Source organism: Triticum urartu, chromosome 3 (assembly GCF_003073215.2).
Source record: "Triticum urartu cultivar G1812 chromosome 3, Tu2.1, whole genome shotgun sequence".
NCBI classification, from domain to species: Eukaryota; Viridiplantae; Streptophyta; class Magnoliopsida; order Poales; family Poaceae; genus Triticum; species Triticum urartu.
In genome coordinates this window covers 737727783-737737841 of record NC_053024.1, presented here as the reverse complement: position 1 = coordinate 737737841, position 10059 = coordinate 737727783, and the positions used below count along the sequence as shown (strand labels likewise).

The 10059-nt window shown below is 48.2% G+C and overlaps 1 protein-coding gene across 1 annotated transcript; it reads right to left on the bottom strand.

Annotated features, from left to right (window-relative positions):
• Window positions 1–4344: 4344 nt before the first annotated feature.
• On the bottom strand, window positions 4345–6384 carry LOC125546339 (4-hydroxyphenylacetaldehyde oxime monooxygenase-like). The gene is made up of 3 exons (XM_048710585.1): window positions 5905–6384; window positions 5040–5477; window positions 4345–4953 (listed from the first exon to the last, which is right to left on the bottom strand). The coding sequence occupies exons 1-3, from the start codon at window positions 6382–6384 to the stop codon at window positions 4345–4347; spliced, it is 1527 nt and encodes a 508-aa protein (XP_048566542.1).
• Window positions 6385–10059: the final 3675 nt, after the last annotated feature.

The window sequence follows — 10059 nt, the reverse complement described above, 5'->3', positions numbered from 1 at the left end:
AAGACATCAACGTTAAAATACAAAATATGTGTACACAGTAGAGATCATGAAGTAGAGACAAATGTCTTAGACAGCGTGTTTGGTAGTTTAAGGTCAAGGGAATGCGAATTTATGAGAGGGAGTTGGCCGAGGGGTTATACTTGGGAAGTCGACTGTTAGTCCCAGTCCCACGTTTGGTACGGGGTGAGAAATATTTGTGGGAATAGTTCTCATGACCAAAGAAAAGGAAGGGTAGGTTACGTGAGATGTGCTCCTATTTTAGCGTTGCATCTGCAGATTAGGGAGTAGTTTTCATTTTGACGGTAGATTAGGGAGTAGTTAGCACTGAGCTCGGAAGAAAATTTAGGCCGCTGCAAGTATTTATCTAGGATGTTTCTTTTTTCTTTCACTATGGGAGGTGGGCCACCAAATCTGCAACAATATGTTTCTAGACGTTACCTCCCATACCTTCACTGAAATACCAGGGCCCCCGCGTGTCAGATCGATGGGAGTTGGCCTCCTAATTCCCCTTCCTCTTTCCTTCCTAATTCCCAAGCCCCTGAACCAATCAACGGATTATTAGTATCATCAATATTAAACTCCCATTTCTTATCTCCAACTCTCCCAACCAAACATGTTGAGAGCTAGGGATGAAAATGGAGTGGAAACTTTCCATTTTGTAAAACAAAAGTGGAACTGAAATTTTTTATGCGGAAACGGAAACAAAAACCATGAATATGAAATTTCTGTTTTTACTATAGACCTATAACTGCTTTGTAGCCCAACCACCAAAGAGAACACAATGACACAATTAGTAGAATGGATTTGAGGCCCAACTTCTACTACCACACATGTACTCAGCTTGACCCTATACGCAATTGTCCGGTACTACTACAATATTATGCTAAGTTGCTAACATAATGGTATTATTTTATAGCCATGTTAACAACTCATTAAATTTGTTTGTTTTGTGTGTATTTCTTTATGATTCAAGGGGTTTTTAAGTTCCGATCAATGCCTATTTCTGTTTTCGTATCTGCATTGTATTTGCTCCGTATCCGTTTCCGATAGTATCTGTTTCCGTATTCATTTCCGGGTTTCTGTATTTATTTCCGCTTCTGCAAAAGAATATGAAAACAAATATGACAACACTCAGTTCCGTCCGTTCCCGCACCGTTTTCATCCATACTGAGAGCACTCCACGTCTCTAGCCTATTTGCCCACCAATTACATGCCTTTATATATACTTGCCCTCGAGACTTAATAATTAAAACAATGATTTTTGTATATTTATCTCATTTTACAACAACATACAGGTGCCAAGCTTATTGTTGTGATATACTGTCTTCCAAGGTGTGGTAAACTAACTGGTAATATATACAAGGCGGAAATACTAAGGCTAGTCATAGTGGGGAGTAACTTAGACTTACATATATATGTTACTAGTCTATGTTACTATCTTCATAGTGGGAAGTGTCATAGGTGTAGTAACATACATATCTATATTTATTGTTTTGTAGACTCATTTTGCATTGGAAAGCGCTATGTGATGGTAACATATTACTACCTCTCTCTCAGTTTACAGGGTGTGCGCGTGCCCCTAGGTCGTTAATTTGACCAACTTAATACAGGTCATATATTACAAAAAATATACCAATATAAACTTCAGATGCTCTATTTTCAAACCGTATAATTTTTGTGTTATATAGTTTATATTAAGGTTATAAAATTGGCAATCTAGGTATACGCGTAGGACTTATAAACTGAAACGGAGGTAGTATGTTACTCTATTTGCCTCTCTTCTCTTTAATTACATGACACATCATTTTTTTTTGCTTATGTGGCATCTATGTTACTACTTATGTTACTTCCACTATGACTAGCCTAATAGTCACAAATATGCATGTTTACTCCATACATGGGGGCCAATTAATTTGGAGTGGATCTCTCGGGTATGTCATGTCACGCCTCACTGTGCTTACATGGGCTGGTATGGGGTGGGCACTAGCACCAGCGGGTGCCTACCTCGTCACGCCTCACTGTGCTTACATGGGCTGGTATGGGGTGGGCACTAGCACCAGCGGGTGCCTACCTCCAACTCCCATTCCAGAAATTGCATTTGTCATTCAAATATTTAATAAATAGTAGTGGGTTTGTGATGTTTAATTGCGCAATTAGACTGGTCACCTGTCATTTTGCACACTCCATGCTATTTTTAAAGGGACAATTCCATTTCTCCTCCTAACTTGAACCCACACCTGGCATTTATCCTTAATTTTCGAGTATGCTCAAAAATACCCCTCTTCCGTCTGGTACCGTTAGAGGAATGCCCTTCCGTGCCGTTTCCGTCAGGTCAAAGGGCTTTGACCGTCTCCATGGCATTTCTTGGACAATTATACCCCTCCTTACAAGTGGGGCCAATCAGTAGAAAAAAATTGAGGCCCACCGTACCGGTCTGCCATCCTTCAACCTTCTGACGCACAGGGAAACGGAAGAGAGGAGCTCGGGCTCCGGCCATCGCCGGAGACTCGCGGCCATAGAGCGCTCCCATAGGACCATAGCGAGACCGCGACGTCCTGCCGTACCCTAGAGAGATGAGCCCTGCGCTCGGGGGCCAAGGGAGGCGTCGCCCTGCTCAACAGATGCGCGGTCATGGTAGGGCGATGTCGGGGTCCACCCCATGGCCAACCATTTGGAGAGGGATAATGCTTTCCACGACGAGGGAGGTGCTCTGTCGGAAGGAAGCGCGAGGGAGGCCCCAAGGCTCGGCATCGACGGCGCACTTCTTCTCTTCCCCAACTCCGTCAGCGTCGTCTTTCGTGCGTGTGGCAAACGGACTCCCGGAGCTCAAAAATTGCGTCCATGATCTTCGCCACAGTTTAATTTGTTTTCTCGCCGAAGGGTGCCCGGGATAGCCCTAATCGCTGGCGCCCCTTTCCTTCTTCCTCGGCTCCGGTCCACCGCTGCGGCGGCCGATCTCCGGCCATGGTGAGCCTCGGTCTCTACGCCATATTTCTCGTGTTCCTTGGGGTTTCCTGAAGTCATTTTTGTCGTTTCTTTGGAGCCGCACGACCCCGAGCGCATCTTCCTACGAGCTCCAAGCTCTGTTGCCCGCTGCCCTCGTCGCCGCTGCTCGAGCTCACTGATGCCCGCCCCCCCGGCCACCCCACGCTCTCCGTCCACCTAGGTTCACTCTGGATTCGCGCCAGCAGCCTCGCAGGACCACTCTGCAGCACCTAGACTGCCAGCATCCTCGTGTATGTCGCCGCCGTGCCTTCGTGCACGCGCCGGTGTTTAACCACTATCGTTAAAAACTTGTTTAATTAGCCTAACCTTCTCTGTTAATTATTACATTAACCCATGGACACTCTAGTAACCAAAACAGGTAATAAATATCTTAAAGAGACAATGACATGTGGGCCCCCAACTCCAATTTGATTAGTCCCTATTGACAGGTCTTTATTTTTTTTCTTGATTGGCCCCACTTGTAAGGAGGGGTATAATTGTCCAAGAAACGCCTTGGAGACGGTCAAAGCCCTTTGATTTGACGGAAATGGCATGGAAGGGCATTCCTATAACGGTACCAGATGGAAGGGGGGGTATTTTTGAGCATACTCGAAAAATAGGGGTAAATGCCAGGTGTGGGTTCAAGTTAGGGGGAGAAATGGAATTGTCCCATTTTTTAATGCACATTTGTCTTATTGCCCCCTCAAAAGGACTAAAATTGAGTTTCGATACTGATTAATGAATTGATTCAGTCACCATCGCTGTTCGTTATGTAGTTCCATCCACCTGTGCGCCTACCGTTTAATTGTTCGTCCTGGCCCTGCCGACATGGATGCATCCCGTGATACAACATATCTTCATTTTCCAGTTTTTTTTTCTCATCAATTTCTCGTCGACTTATTATCTTCTTGGCCGAGTCGTAATACAATCAAACCAGTTTTTTCTCTCTATATATACTGCATTTACCACCGGCCCTCAAATTCCAAGAGACATCAACGTTAAAATACAAAATATTACACAGTACAGATCATGAAGTAGAGATAAACGTCTTAGAAGCACTCCACGTCTCTATCCTACTTGTCCACCAATTGCATACCTTTATATATACTTGCCCTCGAGACTTAATAATCAAAACAACGAATTTTGTATATTTATTTCATTTTACAACAACATACATGTGCCAATCTTATTATTGTGATATACTGTCTTCCAAGGTGTGGTAAACAAACTGTAGTACATACAAAGTGGTAATACTAATAGTCACAAGATTACATCCATGTTTACTCCATACATGGGGGGAAATTAATTTGGAGTCGATCTCTCTCGAGTGTGACATGACATGTCACGCCCTCACTATGCCTACATGTTCCGGTATGGGGTGGGCACCAGCACGAGCGGGGTCTTGAGGAGGGGGATAAGCTTGCCTTCCTCCTCCATGCTCACTACGCCCCCCTTGGGGAGCGCCCAGTCAAAACAGTACAGCAGGTTGGCCAGTGTGAACTCCACGGTAGCCGTGCTCATAGACAGCGCAGGGCATATCCGCCGCCCTGCACCAAATGGAGTTAGCTCGAAATGCGCGCCTTTGAAGTCTATCTCGCTCATCTCAAACCTCTCTGGCTTGAACTCCTCCGGGTCATCAGGCCAGCTTGTTGGGTCTCTGCCAATGGCCCACGCATTCACATAGATTCGCGTCTTGGTGGGCACGTCATAGCCACCAATCTGGATATCCCGCATGGCCTCCCTCGGCAGCAGCATGGTCGCTGGCGGATGCAGCCGTAGGGTCTCCTTCACCACCATCTTGAGGTAGCCTAGCTTTACTAGGTCATCCGGTTGCACCCTCTCGTTGCCGCCCACCACGGACCTGATCTCATCTTGCGCCTTCTTCAGCAGCCGCGGCTTCCGCATTAGCTCCGCCATCGCCCATAGGATTGTCACCGAGGCCGTGTCCGAGCCACCAATGAACGTGCCCTGCAGGGTGGTGAGTGATGTGAGTTAGTTCATATTTTTTCTAAATCGGGAGAGGACATGATGTAGATGCAACTAACATAACGTACAAAGATGATGCCCTTGACGTGATCTCTCGTGATGCTGAGGGTGCCACTATTGTCCTTCCAGAGACTGATGAGGCGGTCGACGAGGTCACCATTCTGAGGCTTGACACGCTGAGGGTCAAGATGTTGCTCAATGATGATCTCGAAGAAGGTATCAAGCTTCTTGAAGATCCGCTCGCGGCGAGCGGCGAGGCCAGTGATTTGGTCGACTAGGCGGCCGATGATGTTGGGAAAGTAGTCCTCGGCGGAAAAGCTGGCCTGCGCGTGTGTGGCCTCCTCGAGCACGTGCTCCAAGTTCTTGTGGTGTGGGAACTTGTCGCTGTTGTACATATCGCCAAAGCCCAGCATACCGATGAGGCCGTCGGCCAGCCTGAAGATGTGCTCCTTCAGTGCTACCGGCTCTCCGGCCAAGCCGCTCAAGGTGCTCGTTAGTTTGTCCACCTTATTACGATAAAACCCATGAGATTTCTATCATGCACAATATATATCAACCATCTCTGATTTTATCATGACGCGTGCCGCAATAGTGCACTAGAATATGTAAATACCATATATATCATCTCTTATTTTGTGTCTGTATGATAGCTAGTGGTATCACAACAATTTGTTTTGCTTCTGTGTGCTTCAAACAAGTTTTGTTGGTTTTCATCGTGTTTTGGAGCGCACTATGATGTTTTATTTTGTCTTTGCATGTTGCATTATTTTGCCCCTGTTCTGATGTGCACCACAATGTAATATTGTGTTTTATGCTTAAAGAATAAGCAATGCAAATACAAGAGAACACATTAATTGCCAAAAAATGCAAGAGAATACATTGGAGTGGAGATAAGGAAGGCCCAAATCACCGACGCAATGGGACGATCCATACCTGATACTGGCGTGCGTGCCATGCGGCCTTGACATGGCGCACGCCGAAGAGTTCGACCAGAAGGAACTTGCGCATCATGCTCCAGTAGGGACCGTACGGGGCGAACCCGACATTGTTGAGGCCGTAGGACAGCCGCTTCATCCCTGGGGACACAGGCCGGGTGCAGCAGTCCTCATCGTGCGTTTTCATCACCTCCCGCGCCGCCTCAGCTGACGACACCACCACCGTTGGCACGGTGCCAAGCTGCAGCTGCATCACCGGCCCATGCTGCCTTGCCAGATCCCGTAGGCTCTGGTGTGGTAGCAAGCCTAGCTGGTGTAGGTTCCCCAGGATTGGAGCCTGGGCTGGGCCGGGCGGTAGTCTGAGCCCTTTGTTGCTCAGTCTTCTCGTGAAGAGCACGAGGGAGGCGAGTGCCACAAGGAGGAGGAGCTGCCATTGTTGGGACAGGGAGAGGAGCTCCGAGCTGAGTGAGATGGCCATTGCTATTCCTAGTTGTGTGTTTGGTGATGTGCTCATGCTGCTTGTTCCTGTGTTAGAGGCCTTTTATACTGCGATCAGGCCGGGTGGCACTCGACTCTGGATGAGGATGGTACAATTTTTTACAGCATTGGATATTTCATTGATTGACACACGTTTATTACAAAAGTATAATCAGTTGTAACCTGGATCGAACACCGAATAAACCTAGCACACGAGCTCCTACAGCAAACTCATAGCTAGGCTGCTATGTTACAATTTCTCTTAATTAATCACATGCACCGAGTGTAGTTTAGGTGCCAAGATTCCTTGTGGTGGAATGGAACCTGTTCATCCGGGTTTAAGTCTTACATTCGGCATGTGTCCTTGTATTTTTCTATATTTATTTTAGTCCTTCTTAAGATGTTCATTCAATGAGAGATGATGTTCCTGTTGACTATGAGACACCGAGCCTTTCGGATGTACTCATAGGGGTAGAGCGTGCGTGTAGACGTTCATAAGGGTGAGTGTAACTGCATGTTTTGTACGCGTCTACATTTTGAACCATGTTTCTTAAAAAAAGTCTTTTGACCACGTTAAACCGAAACTGAAGGTCTAAGAGCATCTACAGCCGCACGTCCCAAACTCGCGTCCAATGCCCGGGCGGACGGCCCGGTCATTAACCGGTCACGAAAATTCGACCCAGACGGGATCCTCAAACGGGCCTCAAACGCCTGGGCTGACCGACACCCTTCATATCCAACCGAAATATGGAGCGGATATGGGGGCACTTGGGCACCTTGATCCGCCACATAGGACTGGCATCGGGGTCCCACGCAGAATCGCCCCGAAACCCGGCGGTCGACGGACATCTCCTCCGGTGGGGGGGGGGGGGGGGGGGGGGGGTTGAACGCCGCGTGGCGTCGGTCCGGCTCACCACCCGAGGCCAAATCCAGCTATTTAAGCCGGCCGGCGTCCCCCAAACCTAGCCCATCCACCTTTTCCCTATCCATGCCGCCAGCCCGAGCCCTTCCACCTCCTCTCTCCCGCTCCGGCGCTCATCCCACGCTCTCTGGCATCGCCATGGTCCGAAATAAGATAACCACCTATGCTATGCTCACACCGGACCGCTTGCAAGAGATCGAGCAAGAGAACCGGGTGAGGCGCGCCATGTGCACCGCCCGCATCGCTGCCGGGCTGCCTCCGCACTCGCCGGAGCCAGAGGAGGAGGAGGAGGAGCAGGCGGAGGAGAAGGAGGGAGAGGAGTAGCAGCCAGCTCTGATGGAGGTGGCGGATCCGGAGGACGATGAGGAGGCGGAGTAGGAGCTGGCGCCGGCTCCGGTCTTCAACATGGAGCAGGCGGAGGCGGAGTTCGCGTCGACCAAGCGGACAAGATGGCGGAGCAACATGCCATCCTAGAGTCCATCCAAGATGAGACCCATGTGGAGGACAACTGGCGGTTCATCCGGCAAGAGCGGGCGGGGTACGACGCCCTCTTCGACGAGGTCGAAGCGGAGATGGATGCAGAGGCCGCTGCGGAGGAGCTGGAGGAGCCGCAGCAGCCGGAGCTGCGGCTGCCACCCATGTACCCGGTGTCGGGCACGGAGATAGTGGGCATCTCCGGCAAGGACTAGGCTAGTTGATCTACGTACTACGTATTTTTTTTTCTGTGCATGCTTTTGTATGGATTTAAGATTTCTAATATGAGATATCCGGATGCAGATGAGCAAATTTGAGACTTGAACGGTCAGCACCCGCAGACGCGCCCGGGCGCGTCCGTGGGCTTTTGAGGGCCCGCATTTGCCTACTCCATCTATAGATGCTATAAGTTATTGCCAACTTGGTCCTCCCTAGACTACGGAGATTATACATGGACTAGTTAGCACTATTATTTAAAAAGAATTCTTTCAAAAAAATATGGGAAAACACTATTCATAGAAACAATGAGTCAATTGTATTAGGGTCCATCAACATGTCCTACGGGTTGAGCTTAGTCCACAAATCTCCAAAATAATATGGCTGACCCACTAACCTATGCGTGTTACTTGACCACACAGACAAACCGCCACCTACCGCCGTTCGAGAGGTGCGTGCCACGGTCCAAGCCGCCGGCCGTGGTCCATCTATTTCATAGTGCGCGACGGGCTAACGAGTTACGGCAAGCATAAGGATGTCGTCGTCAATTCCTTGTGCGCCGAGGATGGGTAGTTTTATTTAGGTTAATTAAGCACCATGTTGAGTTTAATTATGTACTATGCGATGTATAAGTAGTATGTTCATGAAGGTAGAGTTTATGTGGTTTTTAGATATGGTAATTAAGTAGAAATTGTGCTTCAGATATTCTTCAATTGCAATGGTTGTGAAGAAGGGCCGTTTGGAGAGTTAAATTTAGGTTAAGGAGTTGGAGTTTAAAGTTAAATTATAGGGAGATGCTCTCACAATGCGCATCTGGATTGAAGATGCTCTAACAATACACATGCAGATCGAGTTGGTTGCTTCAACAAGAAGAAGCACCAAATGGATATTCGCCTGCATGCATCTTATAGAAGGACAATTCATAGGAGAGTAGTTAATTAGGCTGCGCTGGGGAATTAAACAAACAGCGGATGAACGAAGCAGCCTCCTATATCCCATAATAATATCAGCTCGCCGGTCAGCCGGCCGGCGGCTTCCTGTTTCTCAATTAAGTAGGCAAAACCGCAAAATGTAGCTGCCGCCGGCTGCTGTTGTCGTCATTTCTTGACTAATGCAGGAGAGATGGCTAGTTTCATGGTGGCTGTGTCGACCTCGGCGTCATTGATTCATTGATATTGGTGCGGTGCGTTGTCAAGCTGGCAGAGGTAAAGTGGAGCAGATTGAGTTACCATCCACTCCATGAACTCCGGCGCCAGCAGCAGCTGCAGAACTCTTTCTAGGCTGGGCTGTGTCGGCCTCGTAATGCAAAAAACCTTTATGTTTTGCTATTGGTTCCAAAAAAAATCTTTGAAATCGTGCATCCTTTCCCAGCGCTACAAGTAGAGCAATATCGCATGACAAGGTCTAAGTGCGCTTCATGTTTGACACGCAGGGGAAGGAGAGGCAACCGCGCAAACTCCCCCTTTTTTTCTTTTCTGAGTTGGATGTGCTCCATCAAGGGGGAGGACACCTGTGCTGCTATTGTGCTGCTAGTGGGAGCACAAGTATTTTGTGAAGGAGCACATCTGTGCCTTGCACGGGAGCACACTTTGTACATCCTATATACAGTACACAGAGAAAAAATCCCAAAAGACTAAAAGGCAAAGAAAAGCTAAAAACAATGGAAGATAGGAAAACCGAAAAGGCCACCCATGGTTCCTTCTGTTCAATGAATCTCTCGCTTCCTGCTCGGACGACCCAACACACAGACAGACATGTGGTGGGGCTTAAGCTCCCACCACACTCCCTCGCGAGTGACCACTGAAAAGCCAACCACTATTAAGAAAAAGGGTTTCCCCCGCTTTGTATTACAAAGCAACCAACCGATACAACCGACGATAGGGGCTGAGGCGGAAACAGTACAAACACGCCCAAAAGAAAGAAAAGAGAAAAAAGAAAATAAACAAATGCCGATAACGGCCGATCGACAAAAATGACGAAGCCTCGTGACCGCTGCGTCCACCGGAGATCGCCCACCAAGCTCCGAAACTCCGAAATGCCAGTACCTAACAACACCTCCAAGAA

Coding starts and splice junctions, on each gene's coding strand:
- LOC125546339 (XM_048710585.1), bottom strand. CDS start 6,384: ATGGCCATCTCACTCAGCTCGGAGCTCCTCTCCCTGTCCCAACAATGG. Junction 5,478..5,904: donor GGCACGCACGCCAGTATCAG/GTATGGATCGTC, acceptor TATCGTAATAAG/GTGGACAAACTAACGAGCAC. Junction 4,954..5,039: donor ACGTCAAGGGCATCATCTTT/GTACGTTATGTT, acceptor ACCACCCTGCAG/GGCACGTTCATTGGTGGCTC.